The 25,718-nt window shown below is 39.9% G+C and overlaps 1 protein-coding gene across 2 annotated transcripts in view; it reads left to right on the forward strand.

Annotated features, from left to right (window-relative positions):
* The first annotated feature begins 2,526 nt into the window (after positions 1-2,526).
* The window catches only part of LOC120931379 (tetratricopeptide repeat protein 24-like), a 160,381-nt gene continuing 137,189 nt past the window's right edge, over positions 2,527-25,718 (forward strand). The window contains exons 1-4 of one of the 2 annotated variants that reach the window (XM_040342759.1): positions 2,527-2,677; positions 15,932-16,608; positions 22,802-23,017; positions 25,030-25,158. In XM_040342759.1, coding sequence (XP_040198693.1) covers positions 15,948-16,608; positions 22,802-23,017; positions 25,030-25,158 — 1,006 coding nt within the window. In that variant the 5' untranslated portion in view covers positions 2,527-2,677; positions 15,932-15,947. Of the gene's footprint in view, positions 2,678-6,796; positions 6,854-15,931; positions 16,609-22,801; positions 23,018-25,029; positions 25,159-25,718 lie in introns of those variants that run through there. The other variant, XM_040342760.1, reaches the window with a different exon arrangement.

Here is a 25,718-nt window from a genome sequence, read left to right on the forward strand (position 1 = left end):
TGGCACGGAGGGCTGTTTCTTCAAAGCGCATGAGCTGATGATGCAGTACAAAGTAAATATCTCCTAAACGGCAGTGTAAAGGTTGAACATTTTTTAAAGAAAATTAAATAATAATATATATAATTTTTTTAACCACTTTAGCTCCGGAAGATTTCTCCCCTTAATGACCAGGCAATTTTTTGTGATAGGGCACTGCGTCGCTTTAACTGACACCCAACTGATACCCAAACAGAATTGACATCCTTTTTTCCCACAAATAGCACTTTCTTTTGGTGGTATTTGATCACCTCTGTGGTTTTTATTTTTTATGCTATAAACAAAAAAAGTGTATTACATATCCCCAAAAAAATAATATTAGAAAACAAATTTCTTGCCCCCCTATAGCTCTTAACTACATGCCGACCAGCCGCCGCAGTTCTACGGCAGCAGGTTGGCTCTCCTGCGCGAGAGCCTGTAGCTCTACATCTACGAAGCGGCTCCTGACTCCCGCGCGCGTGCCCGGCAGTCGTGCTCACCGCCGGGCACCCGCGATCGCTCGTTACAGAGCAAGAACCGGGAGCTGTGTGTGTAAACACACAGCTCCCGGGCCTGTCAGGGGAGAAATGCCTGACCGTCTGTTCATACAATGTATGAACAGCGATCAGTCATTTCCCCTAGTGAGTCCACCCCCCCTTCAGTTAGAACACACCCAGGGAACATACTTAGCCCTTCCCCGCCCCTAGTGTTAACCCCTTCCCTGCCAGTGGCATTTTTATAGTAATCAATGCATTTTATAGCACCGATCGCTATAAAAATGCCAATGGTCCCAAAAATGTGTCAAAAGTGCCCGAAGTGTCCGCCATAATGTCGCAGTCCCGAAAAAAAATCGATGATTGCCGCCGTTACTAGTAAAAAAACAATATTAATAAAAATGACATAAAACTACCCCCTATTTTGTAAACGCTATAACTGCGCAAACCAATCAAAAAACGCTTATTGCAATATTTTTTTACGAAAAATATGTAGAAGAATACGTATCGGCCTAAACTGAGGAAAAAAAATATTTTTTTTATATATTTTTGGGGGATATTTATTATGGTAAAAAGTAAAAAATATTATTTTTTTTCAAAATTGTCGCTCTATTTTTGTTTTTTTAGGGCAACAACTAAAAACCGCAGAGGTGATCAAATACCACCAAAAGAAAGCTCTATTTGTGGGAAAAAAAGGACGCCAATTTTATTTGGGAGCCACGTCGCACGACCGCGCAATTGTCAGTTAAAGCGACGCAGTGCCAAATCGCAAAAAGTGCTCTGGTCTTTGACCAGCAATATGGTCCGGGGCTTAAGTGGTTAAAACGGCCAACGTACACCTACGGTGGTTTGCGCAGGGGAGCCAACCTGCCACCGTATGATTACGGCGGCTGGTCGACAAGAGGTTAAAATGCCTCTGTTCCCTCATGGTCACAGCAGGTCGTGCCCGCATATGTAAACAGTGTTCGCACCACACAGCTGCGAACATTAGAGCAAGAGCAATAATTCTAGCACTAGTCCTCCTCTGTAACTCTAAACTGGTAACCTGTAAAAAACAAGTAAGCATCGCCTATGGAGATTTTTAAAGTGGAAATAAAGTTCCACAATTACTTTTACCTATAGGTAAGCATATAATAAGGCTTACCTATAGGGAGTGTAAATATCTCCTAAATGGCCCCGTTTAGGAGATATTTACATTACATGCTTCCAGTGATGTCACTGGCACTTGCGCTATGAAGGAACAGCCAGCACATGCATGGGAGTGACATCATTGTGGCTCCGGCAGTCACAGAGCTGGAGTCCATAAACCCGGAAGCAAGACGGGTAAACATGGGAGCCCGCTGCAGCTCTGGGATCTCAGCGCGGGAGGGCTTAGTTTTAAGGTAAGTGTAGCTAAATACATATTGGCCTAAATTGATGAAGAAATTCGATTTTTTATATTTTTTTTATTGGACGTGTTTTATAGCAGAAATTCATTTTTTTTTTTTAATTGTCTGTCTTTTTGTTTATAGCACGAAAGTTGAAAACCGCAGAGGTGATCAAATAGCACCAAAAGAAAGTTCTATTGGTGGGAAAAAAGGACATACATTTTATTTGGGTACAATATCGCACGACCGCTCAATTGTCAGTTAAAGTAACGCAGGGCTGTATCGTAAAAAAAAAAGTGGTGGTCATGAAGAGGGGTAATTCTTCCGAAACTGAAGTGGTTAATGAATGAGCTGTGATAATTTGTATCTGGCTGGCTGAAAGAGATCAGAAAATTCTCACACATGGTTTTATTTTCCTCGCTGATGTTTGAAATATCAAATTATAGATCAGTGTTCCACCTTTCTTTACTTCCACTCTGCAGAAATGAATGCATGTTAACGTTCAGCCATTTTTTTTTAGATGATATCTTTATACTTGTGTATCAGAAGTTTGCAGGCTTATGATACTTCAGATTGAATGAGTCGGAGACACTCCTTGTACAGGTATGTTTAGGTTCACTGGTGACTCAGATACTTTGATTGCTGCTTGCAGTTGCTAAGGCAACCACAAACACTCCATTCACAAATCTAAACTGAGCTGAAGCACTAAAGCACATATTGGTTTTTCACAGTCTGTATAAGATAAAATAACTCAGTGTTTGGAATTAAAATTTTGAGGAACTACGGTATATATTGCCTTGGGTAAGTAAAATATTTAATTTCTAACTCACAAGACCATATTGTTAATTTCTGTAACATATGTATATATATATACATATTTGTATAAAAGTTGTAACATTTAACTCATTACAGTTAGGCTGCATTCACACCTGAGCGTTTTGTCGCCTAAAGCGCGACGCTCCAAAACGCTAGAGGGTAAAAAATACATTATTCTCAATAGAGATGGTTCACATCTCCACTCTAAAACGCCTGACGCGGAACGCCTGAAGCTCAAACAAGTTCCGGACCCTTTTTTGTCACGCGAATCGGGCGGTTTGGTCGTTTTTGAGCGTTTGTATTTCCCATAGAAAGTAATGGAAACTCTCGATTCAATCGACTAGCGTGACAACGAGCGTTTGCTACGGGCGTTTTGTCGCTTTAATCAATAGAACATTTCTCCCAGGCAGAAGATAAATACAATCTACCAACATAGCAACAAGTGATGAAAAGATGATAATTTATCCTATTGGCTAAAATAAAAAACGTTGAAGTACAAAAACATCGGACGACGCTGTATGCAAACGCACAAATACGCATGAATACGCGCGACAGAACGCCGGAAAAAAACGCCCGAAAAAATTACCAAACAAGCTATGCTCAGGTGTGAATGCAGCCTAAAACATTATATCATATTAAAATATAAGCTACTAATATATTATACACATATTTAAATAGTTTTAAAAACACTGATTATTATGGATTATTTTAGTAGAACTAAAAGTGTACCAGTTAGAAAGAATAAAGCAAAGTGGTGTCATTTTTTTGGGTGGATTAGAAATTTTTAGGTTTCTGTTAAATATAGCTCTAGATATGCTCAATCTATGCAATTCATTTATGCCTAGTGTTTCCCAAACATTTTTGTCTTGCGGCACACCAAATAGATCTAAAAATGTTCATGGCACGTCTGAAAAGATTTAACAATTTTTGTGATGAAGAACTTTTTCATTTTTACATTTATATTAAAGGTGAAGGGTGGGACAAAATGTCCCCATCCCACCCCACCACCTATGGGATCTTGACAGACAAATCATTTTTAATTTGATGGCTGTTATGTGAAACTTTAAATATTAGCTCAAGCTTATACAGCTGAGCTAGAATTAGAATGATAAATCATTTTAAATATAAGTAGTGCTTTATTTATTTTTATTTGAAGTTTGAAAAATAATTTAGCCAATTACAACAACAGGTTCTGCATTAATGTGTTTTTATGATTAGTTTTAAGTAGACATGTGCGCCGTCAATAAATTTGTTTTGTTTCGTTCTGTTCCGTATTAGACGAAAATTAGTATTTTGTAATTCGTGTCCGAAATTCAATTTGGATTCGTTTCGTACGAAATACGAATTTTCGTTAGATTCGTAAACTTTACGTAACAATTGGGAACATTCGTTATGATGAATTTAAAAAGCAAAAAATACCTTTCTTAATATGGCAGTCGTTGACTCATTATGCTCATTATGAGGGGCTCCCACCATCCCTGTGCTGTGCTGACTTCCTCCTGGGGTTGTACCCCTGCTGTGCTCATTATGAGGGGCTCCCATCATCCCTGTGCTGTGCTGACTTCCTGGGTTTGCAGTAGCCCGTTAATTCGTATTTTGTAATTCGTGTCCGAAATTCAATTTGGATTTGTACGAAATACGAAAGTTGTTAGAAAAAAGGGGGGGACCACCCAAAGGTGTTTGGGACTTTAAATGAGAATACCTCTGTGATGTATCTCCATCCTTGTGTCTGGACTTTATATGAGATTACATCCATACTATATCTCCATCCATCCCATGATCTATTTACATTTTATACTTCACCTATTGCGTGGTTATGCCCAACCTCTATGTGGCTATATATGTTGTCATCGACTGTTATTCATTTAATGTATTTTTATATCAACTATTGTATTATGTATGAAATGTATGTTCTGTACTTTTGTACAAGCTATTTGTTTCTACCAAATATTCTATTTTCTCAATACATGAACATTTCATCTATGGTTTGTTTCATTACTTTGTCCCCATTTAGCCCACTGTTGCATTTAAAGTCCCAAATTCCCTTCGTTGCAATTTTACGAAAGTTGTTAGGTTTTTTAACTGTTCGTAACAATTACGAACATTCGTTATGAGGGGCTCCCGCCATCCCTGTGCTGTGCTGACTTCCTTCTGGGGCTGTACCCCTGCCATGCTCATTATGAGGAGCTCCCACCATCCCTGTGCTGTGCTCATTATGAGGGGCTCCCACCATCCCTGTGCTGACTTCCTCCTGGGGCTGTACCCCTGTTGTGCTCATTATGAGGGGCTCTCATCATCCCTGTGCTGTGCTGACTTCCTGGGTTTTTAACTTCATCATAACGAATAATCGTAATTATTATGACAATAATAAAACAATATTAACGAACATTCTTATTTTGTCCAATTCTGAATGTGCCATCGACTACCAGTACCAGTCTTAGCAGTCTCCCACTCCCGAAAAAAAATTTGTCAACCAAATTTCGTATTTCAAATAAAATTCGGAAGAATAGAAATCCGTATTTCGGATGCCTCCGAATGTACGAATTTTCAGAAATTCGTATGCATTTAAGATTCGTACGAAACAAATCGCACATGTCTAGTTTTAAGATGTTCTGTCTATGATCCCATTCATTTTACAATTAGTGTTAAGGATGTGCCTGCTTTCGAGAGCAATTCAGATTGAAGCGATTGTATTCTTCTTTGTACTTTCACGTGTTTCCTTGCTTTTCATTTAACAGTTTCTCTTTCAGAGTTCCAGACTTGATTAAAGTGTTTGTTAAGGTAAAAAAAAAAGGTTTTCTACAATAGCTTACTTCAGAGCGCCTTTCGGTGGTCAGCTGACTGTCAACTGACTGTCCGATGGTCTCCTCTCTCAATGCGCTAGCTGCAGGTGGAGGTGCTGGGAAACCTCCGCTGACATCAGCCGAGAAGAGGAGAGGAGGAAAGGAGACTGGCGGACAGTCACGTGAGCGCCGAAGTAAGCTTTTATACCGCATATTTTTATAAATGACATACACTAGTTTTTTAGACCAGGAGGGGAGGATCGGGGATCTGACATTCAGAGAGGGGGGGCAGAGGACAGAGGGACACACAGGAGAGCAGGCTGCGAATGACGGAGGCACGCACTGATGACTCCGGTGCTCAGCAGCCCTGATAGATCGGAGTTAGCGCAGAGAGGGGTGGGTAGAAACTGCCAAGATTAGTCAGGTATTTCAGGTGATACAGGGGGCATGCTTTAAGGGAACAGGATTTATTTAATTTTTTTGGGGGTTAACAAAAATTTCGCCAACGCTAAACAATGAACAAACTTTATTTATAAGCATCAAAGTTGAAATGGAACAGTCTCTATTATTATAATATAATTAGAGCGATCAAGTTCTCCCGAGATCTGGCACAAATCTCACATTATGAAATGAAACAATGAATGACAGACTGACAGAGATTGCGTTTTTATATATGTTACTTTCTTTACTTTTGCAACATTTATTTACTATTTAATTTTTTGATATGTTCAAGGTTTTAAAACGCTAACAATTTTAAATATTTTTCAAAACTCCCACGGCACACCTTCAAATCTAGTGTGCCGTGGCACACAGTTTGAGAATCACTGATTTATGCAATTCATTAACCAAGTCATTATTTATGGATTGCTTGATTATCTGAAGATCAAATAAAAGTGTACATGCAAAGCTGGTAAATAAAAAAAAATTGCAATTTGACTAGATTCCCCAAATGTGTCACCTGTGAAACATTTTTATCATCTATGTCACTTCACTGCAGGAAGTGTGGGAGGGCATATATCCAATTGATCAAAAAAAAACGTCTTTAAATGTAATTTCATGGAGGAACATGAACTTGCTGCACAATTTATCTACACATGTGTTGTATTGTATAGTGATTTAAAGGTACAATGTACAATGTATAATTCTTTCTTTCTTTCTTTCTTTCTTTCTTTCTTTCTTTCTTTCTTTCTTTCTTTCTTTCTTTCTTTCTTTCTTTGTCTTCCTTCCTTCTTTTCTTTCTTTCTTTCTTTCTTTCTTTCTTTCTTTGTTCCTCCCTTCCTTTCTTTCTATCTATCTTTCGTCTCCTAATTTTCTCGAACAGCCAGAATTTGGAGCAACTGTAACAAATCAGCTTCCAGCTTTAATTTTTAAAGACTAGGTGAGCAACTTGAAGATAGAAGTTGATTTTTATTTATGCACAGCTGCAGATTCTGTCTGCTCCAGTTTTTGTAAATTTCCCCTACTGTGTTTTAATGTGAAAGTATGGTATAACATCAATTTTATTTTATTGTACTATCTTTTAAGTATAACTTTTTACACTGTTGTCTTATATTGTTTAGACTTTTTATATTAGTGATAGCTAAAGAGAGCACACTGCAGGCAGTCTATTTGAGGCATATTTTGTTTGATTGAAACTTCATGGTGATAAAAGAAATAGATGACTGCTGATGAGTCACTGGGGTTGATTTACTAAAGCAAATAGGCTATTTGTTCACTTTGCAAGGGAAGTTGCACTTTGAAAGGGAATTTTCCCCAAAACTTAGTGAATGAGGTGGAGCTCTGCAGATTTTCATCATCCAATCATGTGAAAGCAAAACTGATGTTTTTTTCCTTGATTCTTTACAAAGTAAAATGTTGTTTTAATAAACCCTGGTCATTATAAATAAAGTGAAAAAAAGCTATTCCTAAAACAACCATACACCCTGAATAATAAATTATATTCATATCCTATCCTTACGAGTTGTTAAGACAAGAGTAGGCCTCATAACAGTCACTTTCAGGCTTTTATCCACCTAGTTGCTGAGAGCATACAACCAATCAATCAATGTAAATAAATTCTTTGCTAAACCTTTAAGGGAATATCAGCTTGTACCTTACCTGGTATATTGCAAAAGTGTAGATGTGAGCAATATGTTAACATCTGCACCTTCTAATAAAAACAAGACCTGATAAATGGAACAGGAGACCCTTGGGGGAACTACAGTCAATGTCCGAGACAATGAAGTTGTAGGGCAGGAAGAACAAGTTAACAGGTCGGAATCCTAGCAGGTTCAGATCAGGCGACCTGTCAAATCTTGTAACAGAAGTGACGTTCCGTCACAGCCATCTTGGTACACCCCACACTAAGCCTGCAGTGTGAAGTAGCCAAGCGGACATCTTTTTGATGGTACATTTTAAAAGTAGCGGTCTTCTGTCAGATTAGCAAACGTGTGAGATCAGCAGGCTTGCCACTGCTTTTAAACTTCAACATCAAAACAGTGTCACAGATTTCTAAATACTGTATTTCAAGATTTAAGCTCAGTTTAGTGGTAAAAATAAGTGTAAAATGCAATATTTCGGTGGGTGTAAAAAGATGTCTGCTTGGTGACTTAAGACTGTAGGCTTAGTGTGGCCGAGTGCCGGAAGTACCAAAATGGGCGTGATGAAAAGTCACTTCGGTTACAAAATCTGACGGGACACCTAATCTGATGGAACACAGGCATCTCAGGATTTTGTTTGTTGACACACAAAGATCATATGCAGTTCAGTGTCACCACTGGAAGTTTTGTAAGTTAATACAGGCAGCATATTATCATGTTTGGTAGACAAACCAAGAATCATGGCATGTAGCTTAGGATTGTGGTCAGAACCCAAGCCAAAGTTCAGGAAATGCAGATCAAATGATGGTTGGTAATCAAGACTGTTAAGCAAATATTTATTTTCAAAAACGTAAAGAAAAATTGTCAATCATTAATTTTAAAAGGCACACCGACACATCTACATTGCAATGCACAACAATACGTGATAACACACTACCTTGCGTTATGGGGCACTACCCTTACCAAAATTGCTGCAGGTCTGATTTTTAACACACTTCAATGCACTGAACCTGACCACCTTGGCGAGCCTTTAATGAATAACTCATTGTTAAAGCTAAATGAAAGGCAAAAATTATTACCTGTTGAGGGTACTTAAAGGAGAAGAATGGTCAAAGTTCTTTTAGCCATACTTCTTCTGTGGGTCACAGGAGGGCACCTAGTTCTGCACTCCTGAGACTCAGACTCAGTCAAGAGTGGGAGAAAAGCCCACTCTCGGCTGAAGTCACTGAGCCAGTGTCATGGATATGCAATAATGTCTGACAGCTTACCTCCTCTCCATGTGTTCACCTTAGAGGCCAGACTCTCTTATATGGCTGCTTTTATCATCTCTCCTCCCTGTATGGCTCCACCACTGGCCATCCCAGGAACTCTATATTAACCAGTGCACTGCAGGTCTGCCTTGCTGATCAACTTTGTTTGTTAGGAATTGTGTTCCTGCTTGCCGTGTGCTACATTTATCTCTGTGTACCGATCTTGGCTTGTCCCTGACTACTCCTGTTTGCCTGTGATCCTGACCCTTGGCCTGTCCCTTGTTTATCCTTGTCTGCTTGTCGCCCTGACCTCGGCTTAACCCTTCACTTTCTCTTGTGTCCTGAGTGGCTGCTTCCCCTCTCTCCTTACGGAGCGTGACCTAGGGGACTCTGCGGGCGCGACCTGCAGACTTACCTCTGTAACCGAATAGAATTGATGTCCTTTTTTTCCCACAAATAGAGATTTGTTATGGTGGTATTTGATCACCTCTGCGGTTTTTATTTTTTGCACTATAAGCAAGAGAATACACACAAAATCACAATAAGTGTATATTGATTGGTTTGCGCAAAAGTTATAGCGTCTACAAACTATGGGAAAGATTTATGGCATTTTTTTATTTTTTTACAAGTAATGGCAGTGATCTGATTTTTATTAGGACTGCGACATTGTGGCGGGAACGGATCGCACACTTTTGACACATTTTTGGGACCATTGACATTTTTACAGCGGTCAGTGCTATAAAAATGCACTGAATACTGTGTAAATGTCACTGGCAGGGAAGGGGTTAACACAAGGGGCGATCAAGGGATTAACTGGGTTCCCTCAGTGTGTGTTTTAACTTTAAGGGGAAGGAACTGACTAGAGGAGGAGACAGATCGTTGTTCCTAGTAGAAACACACAATATGTCTCTCCTCTCCTCACAGAACAGGGATTTGTGTGTTTACACACACACACACACACACACGTCCCTCTTCTGGCTCTCGTGTCCGCGATCGCGTGTGGCCAGCGGTCATCGCGACCGCCGGCCATGCACATTGGTTCCCCGCCTGCTATCCCTGCTTAAAGGGGTGACGTACAGCTACGACAGCTTGCGGGAATGTGCCAAACTGCCCAGTATAATGATAATATATAATGATAGTCAGCAAGCAGTTAAGTATTTCTCTTAAAGTTCATTATATTTTAAACTGATGTTTGATTATCTAATTTTTTTTTTGCTATTAATACAATGTACTGACAACATTTATTATAACGTTGCCTCATGTTACTGGGGGATTAAGGAAAATATAGCACCTTAGAGGTTGCAGCATTTTCAGATTGTCTCTCCCTTGCAAACTCTACATGGCCCTGTCTAAACAGTGCAGACAGTGGGGAGGAATGGGGGACTAGTCACTGTTCCAATGTATTATTTGTGTGATTAAATTTGAGCTTGTGCTATTAAACTCTGTAATTAAGCCTAGTAAATCTATGAAAAGAGCTCAACCTGCTGGTGAAACTATAGAACAGAAAGAAAATATATACAAAACAGTATACATTTCTTCTAAATTAAAATGTACAGAAGGAACTTACAGGCTACCATTGCTTTTTTTTGTGGGGTCAGTGACTTAAAATAATAAATCCAGAGAGCCAGGTAACTACCATTTTCTGAAACAGGTCAGTAATGGTAGCCTTCCCGACTCTCTCAGTACAGGTTTACGCACCAACAGTACTTTTCCAAACGGGGAAGGGAAGTAGTGTCTAGAGGACTATTCTTAGATCACCATTTTTAGATTCTTGTGGCATCCCCAGGGGACCAAGTGTAATGGACACTTGCTCCTACTCTGATCTACAACTGTATTGTGCTGTAAAAACACACTTTTTTTCTGTTTATTCTGGCTGTAGCTCCTCCCTAGGCTGAAGTCCAATTAATGGACATTCCTTTGGGGGAGTTACGGCACAACACTGACCTCTGTCTTTCTTCATTGTCTCTAATCTTGTCTCTGATCCTGTTTAATCAAGGTAAGTACCAGAACCAATCCTGTAGAAAATGACTGAAGCTACACAGTCAATTTGATTGTGTAATTAAACTCACCGGCTAACCCATCTAATCTGAAGCCCTGTGTCTCCTGCCCTCTGACTTGAGGAATGACACAGAGGAAACACTACAGAGCCCAGATTGCCTATCTTTTATTGTGGGAAGAGGGGCAACAGTAGTAGTAGTAGATTCATAAAAAAACAAACCACAATGCAAGCCAGAATCTTATACTCTAGTCCAGGGGTCTCAAACTGGGCCCTCCAGGTGCTGCGGAACTACAAGTCCCATCATGCCTCTGCCTGAGGGAGTCATGCTTGTAACTTCCAGCCTTGAAATGCCTCATGGGACTTGTATTTTTGCAACAGCTGGAGGGGCGCCAGTTTGGAACCCCTGCTCTATTTCCTTTTCCTGTAGTAGGAAGCAGGTGATTCTGGGCTCAGTTGTCCTATTCAACCGTGTGTATACTCCATCGGACTTTTGCTGTCGTAATTTCCGCCAACAAAAGATTGAGAGCTGGTTCTCAAATTTTAAAATTAAAATCCAATCTTCTGTAGCAATTCCGATGCACAAAATTCCGATGCATGCTCGGAAGCATTGAACTTAATTTTCTCGGCTCGTCATAGTGTTGTACGTCACTGTGTTCTTGACGGTCGAAAGTTCAGAGAACTTTTGTGTGACCGTGTGTATGCAAGCCAAGCTTGAGCGGAATTCCGTTGGAAAAACCATCCAAGGTTTTTCCAATGGAAAATCCGATTGTGTGTACACGGCATCAGAGTACTAGACACAGCCTTCTGTTGTAGCTTGTGTTTTTTTGAATGTTTTACCATGCTAGCTGAGCAACTGGGCCATGGATCGGAACGGGACCAAGTGTCCATGTGCAAGGTCCCCTGGGGGATTCACACTGATTTAAAAATATGGTGATATTTTTTCTTTGGAGATTTAGCTCTTACCTCATATTACCCCATTACCCCAATACCATAAAATAATTTCCTTTGATCTAATATGTTATCTAGTTAGAATATACTACTATGGTATTTAAAGAATACATATATACAGTACATTTTATTGCAGCAGTTAGCTATTCCAGTAGTTGAATTTGTTTCCCACCTGCATTTCAGGAAGTAGTTTGAAATAAAATGAGTGTAAAAAAAAGAGCTATTTACAGAATCATCAAAATACTAAACACCTCCATATATCTTACACATGGTGCTGGGTTAACCAGAGCCAAAATGAGCCAGTAACCAAATGATACATTTGGGATAACCCTTAATGCAAGAAAAAGGCATTACAAGGCAAATGGAGCTGCAATAAGCTGTTCTAAATGCATCACAAGTACTAAACTGCTTTGTTTTATGTTGATACAAAATTAAATTTAGTCATATGGGAACAATGAAATCTGTTGTCGCTTTTATATTTATTTTTCTTATCAATTATATTACGTTAATTATGCAGCCACTTACTTAGCTGATCTCATCGACTCAAAACATGAGTCAGCGGTGAACAGTTAAGAGTTGATTTTAGGGTTAACACCGTAAAAAGTTGTATGTTTATATCAAACAATTAATGAGGCGCTAATGAGCTCCCTGGGTAGCCGAAGCCACAGTCACAATGGAATCAGCAGACTTTTTATTATAGAACAGTCTGTGTATGCACGTTGCACTCAGCCAAGTCTTTTAATACAAAATTATTTTTTTCTTCATGTCATATTCTCATTTTTAAGAGCATAATCAAAGATAAACAACTGATATGTGCCTTGCGGTTGTTCTATTTCTTATTGTAGTAGCTTAGAAACCACATTAAAAATAAAACAATAATGTTGTAATAACTAGTCTTTATATCATCAAGTAACAAAAAAAGTCTTTAGTGGACAGAAAGCTTTTTGTGTCTTGATAGTAGATAACAATAAAAAATAGGGCTAAGGACCCTAATCGGACTTTCAGCAGCACAGTAAACAATAGAGATGTGTAAAAAATATATAAATCTTTAATAGAAAATGAAATCATACATATGAGTACAGAGCACCGAGAGGGGAGAAGACAGCACGGAGGGGGGAGAAGACAGCACAGAGGGGGGGAGAAGACAGCACGGAGGGGGGAGAAGACAGCACGGAGCACTGAGAGGGGAGAAGAGAGCACAGAGGGGGGAGAAGACAGCACGGAGGGGGGAGAAGACAGCACGGAGGGGGGGAGAAGACAGCATGGATGGGGGAGAAGACAGCATGTAGGGGGGAGAAGACAGCACGGAGGGGGGGAGAAGTCAGCACGGAGTGGGGACAGTCAGCGGTGATCGGTGCGGCTTTGGGGGGAGTTACAAGCACCGATCACCGCTGTATAACTTTAACCAAAACAGCTGAAAAGGGGGCAGATCAGTGCTTGCAACTCCCCTGCCGCACCAATCACCCTGACTGCCCATGTATTGGGTGAAGAATCGGAGCATTTCCCCTGAGTACAAGTACTCTGGGAAATGCTTGGTACCGATACCGATACTAGCATCGGTATCGGGACATCCCTAGTTACTACCTTTTAAAATAATCCATTTTTACAGTAATACACTATCTAGTGTTTTTATTTTTTGGGGCTCTCCGATGGTTGGCTTCATACATCGACTTTCACTGAAGCAGTCTCTGCATACCCACTGGAGGAATCAAGGCTTTAATACAGGTTTGTTGTACTCTTGCCTCTGGTAAGAAGTGATTTTGGCTGGTGGTGGAGCACGGGTGTTTGCACGAATATTTTGGAGTTATATCCCTTAATTGCTTTCATCAATACCTACCTTCTGTCACAGATCCACTCTGCATAGATCCTCTTTGCACTTGAGGAATTGGGACTGTATTTTAATTTTTAGATGAGACTACATCCTTGTTTGTGATTTTTCTTCAATATTCATATTGTTAGTCTCCTAAGTGTGTTATATTTGATTTTAGCAGATACATCATGATATATGATTTGTTTTGGTCTGTATGCACTGTATATATACGATGGACTGATCTCAATATTGGTCATTCACGATATAGCTCTTCACTGTTTCCTGAAGCATAGTAAAAACAGTTTACTAAGTTTACTATGTTTCAGTTAAGAATGAACACAGGAGAGACTGGTACTTAGATTCGGAAAAAAAAAAGGGGGTGGCCCCATCTCCCGTTCTCCATCTTGAAAAATCCACTGCAGCAGCCAGTGGGAGAGGAAAGGAGGGAGGCTAGCAGCACTGCAGGGGGAAGACAGAGGTGTCAGGAAGCAGGAAGAATCGGCAACCCATGGGTGATTATGGTGTGCCCAGGCACACCAGGCACCGTCTGCGTGCACACCTATGCATTAACAAATACATTTTATCTACATGTTATTTATTTGGTATTGGAATGAGAGATATTTTATGATAATGGATCCCTTGGGGGTTGACTAACCAGGCACTGGCTTCATTTATAACCTGTGTTACAAGTAAGGTAGATGCTATTTGGTTAGTAAAGACAATGTCATCAATTGTATTTAATTTTAATTTTGCAGAATGCTATAGAAATGGTCATATTTATTAATGATAACGTACTAGTAAAATATGAATCTAAACACATATACTTTGCATACATGCCAAGCTATTAAAGTGTCGTAGTGCAAAAAAAAAGTATTTTTAAACTGTGCAGTCAACTGTAATTTATTAAGACACAAATTTGACTTTTCAAATGTTATAGCAAGCGCTGCATAATGCTGGCCATACACTATACAAAAAAATTCGAAAAACGAACATTCGGCCGTGAGCGCAGATGATAGTTCCATCATGTATTGGCCGATAAATCGTTCAGCGGACATAAATGAATCCTTTTTTTTTTTTTACATCTACCTAGTGCAGACAGTTCGGACAGGAAACACATTAACCTTTCAATTTATCATTCGTTCGGCAGAAAATTTCAAAACTTGTCCTTCGTTTTTCAGCTCAAAAACGTCCCAACGATTATCGATGTTGTGCCAATTAACTGGCCGAAAATCAAAAGGTACTGTCTAAATGACCAGCATAAGAATTAGGGTTGTCCCGATATCGATACTAGTATTGGTAACGGTACCGATACCGAGCATTTGCCCAATGCTTCACCCAAAACCTGGACAGTCAGGGTGATCAGTGCGATGGGGGGGGGGGGTTACAAGCACCGATCACCGCTGTATAGATTGCAAAGTCTGACAGCCGTTTCTCCGCTTCTCTCCCCCCGCGCGGCTTTCAGCTGCTTTAGTGAAATCAGCGGTGATCGGTGCTTGTAACTCTCCCACACACGATCACCGCTGACTGTCCCTGTATCCTTCTCCAGCCCCCCACTGTTCTGCTACTGTCCCCTTCCATGCTGCCATATTCCTCCGTGTCCCCCTCCATGCTGCCGTCCCCCTCCGCGCTGCTGTCCCCCTCCATTCTCCTCCTCCACCCCCTCGATCTGTCAGGATGTAGAGCGTAGGTAAGAGCCGGTAAATCCAGCTCCTACTTTTTCCTAATGTACAGAGTCAGTGATCACTGACTTTGTCCATTCACATAACTGTAACATCGTCTGGGGAATCTGTGTCCCTAGTCCCTTTCCCTGTCTCAAAGGGGAGATGTCAGGGATCTGTTAAGACCCCTGATATCTCACCAACCCCCCCCCCCCCTCCACAGGGCTGATAAAAAAAAGAAATGCAATAAATAATAAAAAAATGTATTGTAAAAAATAAAAAATAAAATAAAAAACACACTGTCACTGTCCAATTTTTTTTTTTTTACAATGCTTTATTTTTTTAAGAAGGGGGGGGGGGCCTTCTTAAAAAAAGAAAGCATTGTAAAAAAAAAAAATTGTAAAAAAAAAAGTATCTGTAATCGGTATCGGCGACAACCCTAATGAGAATAGTTACATATTGAAAATAGCTTGTTGGAAATAATAAACAGTAGCTGCAATTTACTATTAGCATTGCCTAACTGGGCACGGGTGTCTTTTTTCTGTTTATAGTTCACACATATTTATGAATGAACAATGAACAGGATCAATATTTTCTATTGTTCGATTGTCACTGCTATCTAATATTAAAATTAACTCTGTGTAAGTTTGTGCATGCCTTATTATAGTGTAGTTGTACTTAGTTATCTTACTTTCTATATTTTTCTGTCACAGATATTGTCAGTTCATCATGGCTGATTCCAAGGATTTAAATCTACCCAAAATTGTGTCCCCAAGACAACATCTCATCCATTCCAAAATACAAACATTGTGTAAAGAGGGAAAAGAACTCATGGGAAAAGATGATATCAACAGAGCTCTAAAATTATTTAAGAAAGCCTTTATTCTTTCCTCTAACTTATCCAATGAAGGCATTCAAAAAAAATGTTTGTTCAATCTCGGTGCTGCATACATATGCGTTGGGAAACCAAAAAAAGCCCTAAAATGTTTAATGAAATCTACAAACCATGACAAGGATGAAGAAGATGGTGATCTGTTTTTTAACATAGCGTCTGCTTATGATAAGATGCAAGAGTATGATAAAGCTGTGAAGTTTTATGAAAAAGCCATCAATCAATACAGTTCTGAAGAAATTAACAGCATTGCAGATGCTCTAATCAAACTAGGGTACTGCTTTGCATCCGTTGGAGAGCTTTCCTCTGCGGCACATTCTTTCAAACTTGCAGGACATTCATATCTGAAAAATGAAAGAATGGAAGATGCCGCAATGGCCATGAGAGAAGCCAGTAAATACATGATAAACAGTCAAGCATTCTCTAAGACAGATGTTCTCCAGACTCTAAATATGTGTGTTCAGTCATTTAAAGGAATTTCTGATAAACTGACTCTGGGTAAGTGTCATCCTTCTAATTATTAATTATTATAAATTATTAATTATGTTTATTAATTATTATTTTAATAATAACCTTATGAAGCAGCATGATAATGAAATCATCAGGTTGTACATAAAAAGCTTCTGATTATCTTCACAAAAGCAATCAGTAGAGTTAGGCTGGCCATACACAGTTCGAATTTCAGCAGGTTCAGCAGGTACAGGCCGAGATTCAAATTAATTCATTATTGGGCAGGCTGAATGTACCAAGTTGATCGATCAATCAACTTGGGTACAACCAGCCTGCCAGATTCGTTTCCGATTATCTCTAGCATCTGCTTTAGACCCTAACGATAATCACTGTCTTCCCCCCGGTGGGGATTGATTCCCTCCGCCAGAAGAAGACTGATTTCCCTGTCAACACTGTCTGTGTTGATGGGGGAATCATGGAAATTTCGTTCCTGCAACCAATGATTGCAGAAACTAAATTTGCACTGTTTATACCCAGTCTAAGTGCATCTCCATATCCTCTTTTTAGCATCTAAGTTTGGTACCAGGGGCAATCCCATTGGTTACATAGGTGCATAGTCACATAGGTGCAAAGTCACAATTCCATCTAGTTTGACCAGTAGAAAAAAAATAAACAAATAGAAAACCTCCATATACACAATCCTTTATCCCCAATTGATGCAGAGAAGGCAAGAAAAAACAATAAAGTATGAACCAATTTGAACAAATTTGCTCTCGCACTTTGTGTTGGTGTAATGGAATTGTTACGTACAGGTGCCATATAAAATCTATATAACAGCTATTTAGCAACTTTGTAACAGTTTACAGCACAACGTTTCCAAGCTCAGCAGAAAGATTTTTTTTCTGTAATGGGACATTTTTTATTCTGCACAAACCTGAAAAGTAACTGATTTATTTATTCTGGTAGAATTGTCTCACATGTATTCAGGAATGTACCAACTACAAAGTCCCATCTGTATATTTTACATATGTATACAGCATTAACATACTAGCTAAACATATGCCATATATGCATATAATATACATAGTACAACAATTAGAGTATGATATGTTTAACCACTTCTGCCCCGGAAAGGATTTGCCCCCTTCCTGACTGGGCCATTTTTTTGGGATACAGTACTGCATCGCTTTAACTGACAATTGCGCAGTCATGCGACGTTGTACCCAAACAAAATATATGTCCTCTTTTCCCCACAAATAGAGCTTTATTTTGGTGGTATTTGAACACCTCTGTGTTTTTTTTCCCCGCTATAAACAGAATTTTTTTTTTACTTTTTGCTATAATAAATATCCCCCAAAAAATAAAAATGTCTTCATGAGTTTAGGCCGATATGTATTCTTCTACATATTTTTGGTAAAAAAATCGCAATAAGCAGATATTGATTGGTTTGCGTAAAAGTTATAGCATCTACAAAACAGGGGTTAGATTTATGGCATTTTATTATTATTATTATTTATTTTTTTTTACTAGTAATGGCGACGATCTGCGATTTTTATCAGGAATGAGTCATTGCGGAGGAAAAATTGGACACTTTTGACACTTTATTGGGACCATTGACATTTCTACAGCAAACAGTGCTATAAATAGCCACTGATTATTGTATAAATGTCACTGGCAAGGAAGGAGTTAACACTAGGAGGCGATCAAAGGGTTAACCCTATGTGTGTCCTAATTGTGGGGCGAATGTGGCTGACTAGAGGAGGAGCGAGATCGTTGTTCCTACTTGGTAGGAACACACAATCTGTTGCCTCTTCCCTGACAGATTTGGTATTTGTGTGTTTACACACACAGATCCCGGTTTTTGCTCTGTCACAAGCGATCATGGGTGCCCGGTGGTCATCACGCCCACCGGGCATGCACATGTGGTCCTGCTACAGTATCTTAAAGAGCCGACGTACAGCTACGATGACTTGCGCAACAGTGCCAACCTGCCGCAGTTATACTGGTCAGGAAGGGGTTAAATGTCCACATAATTACTTGTATATACAAATTCTAAGAAGGTTGATAAATATGTGATGGAGAAACAGTTCTATTGTCCATTAGGGATGAGCCGAACACCCCCCTGTTCAGTTCGCACAAGAACTTGCGAACACACCAAATGTTCGTGTGAACTTTAGAACCCTGTTAAAGTCTATGGGACTCGAACATTTGAAATTTAAAGTGCTTATTTTAAAGGCTAATATGCAAGTTATTGTCCTAAAAAGTGTTTGGGGACCTGGGTCCTGTCCCAGGGGACATGTATCAATGCAAAAAAAAGTTTTAAAAACTGCAGTTTTTTCGGGAGCAGTGAATTTAAAAATGCTAAAAGTGAAACAATAAAAGTGAAATATTACTTTAAATTTTTTACCTAGGGGGGTGTAAAGTTAGCATGTGAAATAGCGCATGTTTCCAGTACATAGAACTGTCCCTGCACAAAGTGTCATTTCTGAAAGGAAAAAAAGTCTTTTAAAACCGGACTTGCGGCTATAATGAATTGTCGGCTCTAGCAATTCAGAGAGAATTCATTCATAAAAAAAAAAAAATAGCGTGGGGGTCCCCCCAAATTCCATTACCAGGCCCTTCAGGCCTGGAATGCATATTAAGGGGAACCCCGCCGTCAATTTAAAAAAAATTACGTGGGGTCCCCCCAAAAATTCACACCAGACCCCTTATCCGAGCACGTTAACCTGGCCGGCCGCAGAAAAGAGGGGGGGGGGACAGAGAGCGGCCCCCCCTCTCCTGAACCATACCAGGCCACATGCCCTCAACATGGGGAGGATGTCCCCATGTTGATGGGGACAAGGGCCTCATCCCCACAACCCTTGCCCGGTGGTTGTGGGGGTCTGCGGGCGGGGGGCTTATCAGAATCTGAAAGACCCCTTTAACAAAGGGGACCCCCAGATCCTGGCTCCCCCCTATGTGAATTGGTAATGGGGTACATTGTACCCCTACCATTTCACGAAGGAAGTGTAAATAGTTGGAAAAAACACACACACACCCCGGAAAAAAGTCCTTTATTATTAAAAAATTTTTAAAAAATCCAGCGGTGATAATCCACTCGTTCCTGGCTTCCTGCTCCAACGTTGTCTGTATCCAGCGACAGGTGCGGGTGATCTCCGGTCCAGTGATGAGAAGATCCATCCATCCAGAGCGCAGCATCGCCGACCTCCTCTCACCGCTGGACACAGCCCAGCGAATGACGCGGCTGAAGCTGTGACATTTCTTATATATGGAGGCGGGGCCACCCATCACGTGACCCCGCACCCTCTGACGCACCCTCTTCTACGTCACTGGGGAAGCCCAGCAGGGGGGAAGACTGGTGTGTGTTTTTTCCAACTATTTACACTTCCTTCGTGAAATGGTAGGGGTACAATGTACACCATTACCAATTCACATAGGGGGGATCCAGGATCTTGGGGTCCCCTTTGTTAAAGGGGTCTTCCAGATTCTGATAAGCCCCCCGCCCGCAGACCCCCACAACCACCGGGCAAGGGTTGTGGGGATGAGGCCCTTGTCCCCATCAACATGGGGACATCCTCCCCATGTTGAGGGCTTGTGGCCTGGTACGGTTCAGGAGAGGGGGGGCCGCACTCTGTCCCCCCTCTTTTCTGCGGCCAGCCAGGTTAACGTGCTCGGATAAGGGGTCTGGTGTGAATTTTTGGGGGAACCCCACATCATTTTTTTTTAAATTGACAGCGGGGTTTCCCTTATTATCCATTCCAGACCTGAAGGGCCTGGTAATAGAATTTGGGGGGACCCCCACGCTATTTTTTTTTTTTTTTATTAATGAATTCTCTCTGAATTGCTAGAGCCGACAATTCATTATAGCTGCAAGTCAGGTTTTAAAAGACTTTTTTTCCTTTCAGAAATGACACTTTGTGCAGGGACAGTTCTATGTACTGGAAACATGCGATATTTCACATGCTAACTTTACAGCCCCCCTAGGTACGAAATTTAAAGTCATATTTCACTTTTATTGTTTCACTTTTAGCATTATTAAATTCACTGCTCCCGAAAAAACTGCAGTTATTAAAACTTTTTTTTGCATTGATACATGTCCCCTGGGACAGGACCCAGGTCCCCAAACACTTTTTAGGACAATAAATTGCATATTAGCCTTTAAAATTAGCACTTTAGATTTCTCCCATAGACTTTAACAGGGTGTTCCGTGGCTTTTCGAATTTGCCGCGAACACCCCTAATTGTTCATTGTTCGCCGAACAGGCAATGTTCGAATCGAACATGAGTTCGACTCGAACTCGAAGCTCATCCCTATTGTCCATAAAGTCAGTCAGCTTTTCCCATTTCCTTTCTCTTTTACTGCACAGAAAAGGGAGAAAGTGATTGGTAACTAGGGACAGAGCCTTTTCTTATATCTCCTGGTATATCTCCAGGCCTAATGAGAGAGAGAGCTGAGCAAGGACCTTTAACGTTCCACTCCTATGATTATACACAGTAAAAAAAAACGGACAAACTCTTACAACTTCCTAAACCAGAAGGAAATCTTCTTTCCCAGAATTAATGATCCACAAAGTGTACATACCAATATGTGTATTCTTTGCTGTCTAGCTATTTCTGGAAGAGACAGCAACTGTGGGCTATATCCAAATTTCAAGTTGAGATTAATCTTACTACTGCAAGGGTACTCTTTTATCTATAGAGAGGAAGCAGCTTTCTAATAAATCTTCTCTATGGGTCATATACTATATATTTTACATTAAATTACCATATTATTCTTAATAAACCTTTCCTGAAGGTGAATAAATTCATTTCAGTAAGTACTTTCCCCATAAACAAGGTCATCTGAGCTCTTTATTTCAATTTTATTTTAAGTTTAGTTGCCTTTCTCTAAATTCTTTCTGATTCCTAGGAATCCTTTTTGGGAAGGGGAATCTGATGCTACAACTGAGCAAAGTATTTCAGATAAAGCCCCATAAATGCTTTGTATATCGATAACATTATGGCATCTATGCCTCTTTTATATAAGAAATTATATATTTTCAGCAAAGAAAAATAAATATAAACTCTTGGCCAGTATTTCCAAATAGGTTATCTGGCAGCTTTGGTATATAAATGAACTACAATAAAAACCTGGTTTAGACTCAGCCTCTTTATCTTATGTTTGTACCAAAAAATCTTGAAAAAATATAAGCATATGTTCAAACTTCAACCCTCCACTCTGCACATTACAAAAACGTTATTACATAAAACCTATTAAAATCATTGGCAAAAACAAACATAGCCGACAAATAGCCAACATTAATGCCCCCCCCCCCTACACTCATGTTTCCTCATAACAAAAAGAACATTATTTATGAATTTCCAAACAATAGGATATAAGAATCGAAAGAATGCATTTAAAACTGTGATAATTCTTGCATCTTATTATTTGGAAATTACCCGTGTAAGTCCACCACCTTAATCTATGATCGAGTTACAGGACCCACAACAGAGGGCCAGATAGACAAGGTGCTTCCATTACTATACTGTCTCATCCTTATGTCCCTTCAATAGTTCCTTCCTGCCTGATGTTCTCTATTTCCAGATTTCACTGTCACTCACATTTAGAATACTCTGTTCAGTCCTCCCACTCCATATGCACCATACTACAGGACTTACAGAAGAAGACCAGGGGTAGACAAGGTGACTACAGCTGTTCTCACATGATCTGTGCCACTTCTCCAAGGACTTCAGCCCTGTACAGGGTTACATCTTAGCATCTCGGGGGTGTCCTGTTCCCAAACCTCGCTTTCCACTGGGCCCCACCCATAGCTGGTATTTCTTTGGACACTAACTTCACTCATTACATCACCATAAGAGGGGTTTCTCTAAAAGAGGAGCTAATATCTGCTTACAATATCCCCCTTACCATGCCATAATGGCAACAGAGCCATCTAGTGGCACCTGCCAACAAGTAGTGCACCTGCCAACAAGTAGACACAGCCAACATGAGTTTGACAGTAATGCTCTGAATGGAGGAGTAGTTCAGCATTGTTGTCACCCCACCACAGGAAGCAGCATGAATGTATATTAAGTGCAATTTATATATGTATATATATACCGTTTATATGTATAGTAAACACACTTTTAGTGAATGATGGGCCCTACGTTGACATTGATATGCTGAGCATACTTTTGTTCTAGTCTCAGTTCTGCCCTGATAAACATGAACATGCTTTATTCTTTCTGCTTTCTGTTTTTAGGTACACTTTATAACCATGTTGGCCTTCATTATGCCGAATTGAAATGTTTTAGTGAAGCTGAAAAGTGCTTTACAGAAAGTCTGAATCTGTGTAGCGGAAAACAATTTTCTATAAGAAAAATGGCTGTATTACTGCAGAACCTGGGAGCTGTTGACAATGCTCTTTACCAATATGAAAAATCTCTCCGGAGTCATGCAGAAGCAGTAGATCTGTATGGTAAGGTATCATATTCATTACGTGTATTAATTAGAGCAGTCTTCCAGATCAATCGATATTTCCATTAAATAGCTCTTTCCTTTTACTTGAGTAACTGGGCGATAAACAATGTTTTATATTATGGTTTTTAAAGTGATTTACTACCAGTAAAAATGGAATTATGTGTTCTGAAATAAATACATTTCAGCTGGCTGAAATCATCTAACCTCCAGATACAAATTGAAATGAGTGTGGATTTCTATACCTAATCTGTCGTCAATTCAAAAATAAATGAAATTTTTCTGTTTTTGTCTTTTATACAGTAGCTATTTGCATATAAACTATATACAATTCTTTGGCAGCCATTGGCTTGAGAGACTAAACAGAAAATCCTACTCTAATGTATTTGTACAAGGGCTGCTCATCATTCACTTGGGAAAACTCAAACCCTCAAAGGGATACTCTTTAGTTTGATTCAACTTATACCGACTGCAATCCAAAGTCAACTTTTAGCGATTTCGCATAAGCATGGTGAAATTATGTGATTGGTATGATCACAGCATTGTCTGCTGCATTTCAGCATGATTTATTGCGAGACAATCGCGGCAGAACAGCAACGCGTTTTTAGGTGCCATTCAAATTAATGGCATCTGAAATGTGCGTTGTGCGATTTGTCATTCACACCTGGACGTTTTGAAATTGCGGGCAGAATCACAGTAAATCTGCCCAGGTCTGAATGCAGCCTACATATTTGCTCCTGAGGCTTCTTTATTGAATAAGTAGTTGAAAAATGGTAGAACCATGAAACAACTGGACTACTGCACTGACCATAGGCACTAATAAAAGTCATTAAAATGGATCAAGGCTTTGCTGATTCTCACTCCACTGTCACAGAGTTGTTCTGATAACGAACAGTACCAACTATTGATAGAGTCAGGGATGGATTTACCATTAGACACAGTGGGGGAGATTTACTAAAACTGGTGCACGGAGAATCTTTTGCTGGTAAAGTGGGCATACTTGCTGCATGGTTGCAGACAGTTGGACAACATCAAGGTAGCCTTACAATATGCTGGACTGAACACGGTCTCAAGGCAATAGATCCATGGTAGTGGGTGGTGATGGGTCAGTTGAGTGGCAGTGACTGTGAGGTTCATCCTCTACTACACCTGACTGTGCCACCTGGGCACATGTGTAGCATGGACCCCAGTGGTACAACGTGGCCACACATGTGGTTTAGGTACCTGGAACCACAGGTGTAGTAGTAGAGGCCTTTCATATAAAGAATACCAAGTACCCCTGTCAAGCCTATGACCAAAAATACTGAATCTGTATGAGTGTGATGTGTGATTAGGAACAGTTGGGATGAAATCAGAACTTCGACCCCCCCCCCCCCTATTCTTTCTACAAACCTACCAAGGGCCCATATCCAGAAACTGGTTTAAAACCCCCAAATGACAGCCGTGGAACCTCCAAACAAACCCTACCCTTTAGGACTGCTGGAAGCTTCAATGAGTAGGGCTCACTAAAGTAATGAAAGGGGTCACCGCTCAGATTCACAGCAAGAAAAAGATCTGGTGGGGACAGTTTCTGCAGAAAGTATGTGCAGCTCTTTTGAATAAGCACACTGAAGATCACTTGAACAAGGCTAAGGTGAGTCTGGGTTAACAGCACTCAGGTGGTAGAAGTCTTTAATGGGCAACTGTAGCCAAGGTATGGTTCTATTTATGGATAGACTCAGACCCAGGAGGAGCAAAGTGACTGCTCATAGAATCTGAGCATAAATATAAAAATCAACAATAAAGACATGTTTTGTTAACATGTTTTTTTATAGTTAATTTAACACTTTTGTTAGTGATTTCTTGTAATGCTGTATTATGTTTTATAATAAACGTATCTATTTTATTGCCCTTCCTTTTTTTGTGGAACTATTTTATTCAAGTTATGTTTACCATATTCCTCTTAGGTATTCTAGCTCATCTTTTCTTTCCTGTGGATCTGTGTCATAGCATTGATATCTTTATGTGTTGCAGGTTCTCTAGGTGAAAGAAATGCACAAGGACAGTGTCTATGTAACTTGGCTTTTGCCTATAGCCAGCTAAAGAACTTTGACATGGCAGAGTTCTATTACCTTCAAGCACTCCAAGCATTTGTGGATGCAGGTAAAACATCAATTGAAATCTGGACTATTCACTGAATATAGATTACATAATGCCCCCTTCCACACACTAGTCTTACCTAAGAAGGGAGTTACTTAGTTTCACAAAAAAATGTGTATGCCCAGTAAAATCTTTTTTCTTAGTCTTGGATAAAGCAGCAAACGTTTAAATACTGTCAGTTTTTTTTTTTTTTTTTTTACTGCTATCCAGAGTGGCTATGCCCATTTTAAATGAAAATGTCTTTGTAAATATGACCTGTTTTTAATATTGGCCACTCTACTTAAACAAACCAGAATCTGTGTTCATGGACTTTTAGTTGCCTTAGTACTGCTTCTTTCTTCATACAAGTCAATGAGAAAGCATAAGAAACTTGAAGTAGGTTGATGCAGATAAGAAGTAGATCAACTGTAGATTAAATGCAGAATTAATTCTGAATGATTTTAGAAGCATCTCAATCTGATGTCAAATGCACAAGGGATGCACCTGAAAGCATACTGTATTTGCCCATTGACACAAGCCAAAACCAGCTGACACAGGCCCTGAACCCGATTCAGTATATGGTG

Source organism: Rana temporaria, chromosome 3, assembly GCF_905171775.1.
Source record: "Rana temporaria chromosome 3, aRanTem1.1, whole genome shotgun sequence".
Classification (NCBI taxonomy): domain Eukaryota; kingdom Metazoa; phylum Chordata; class Amphibia; order Anura; family Ranidae; genus Rana; species Rana temporaria.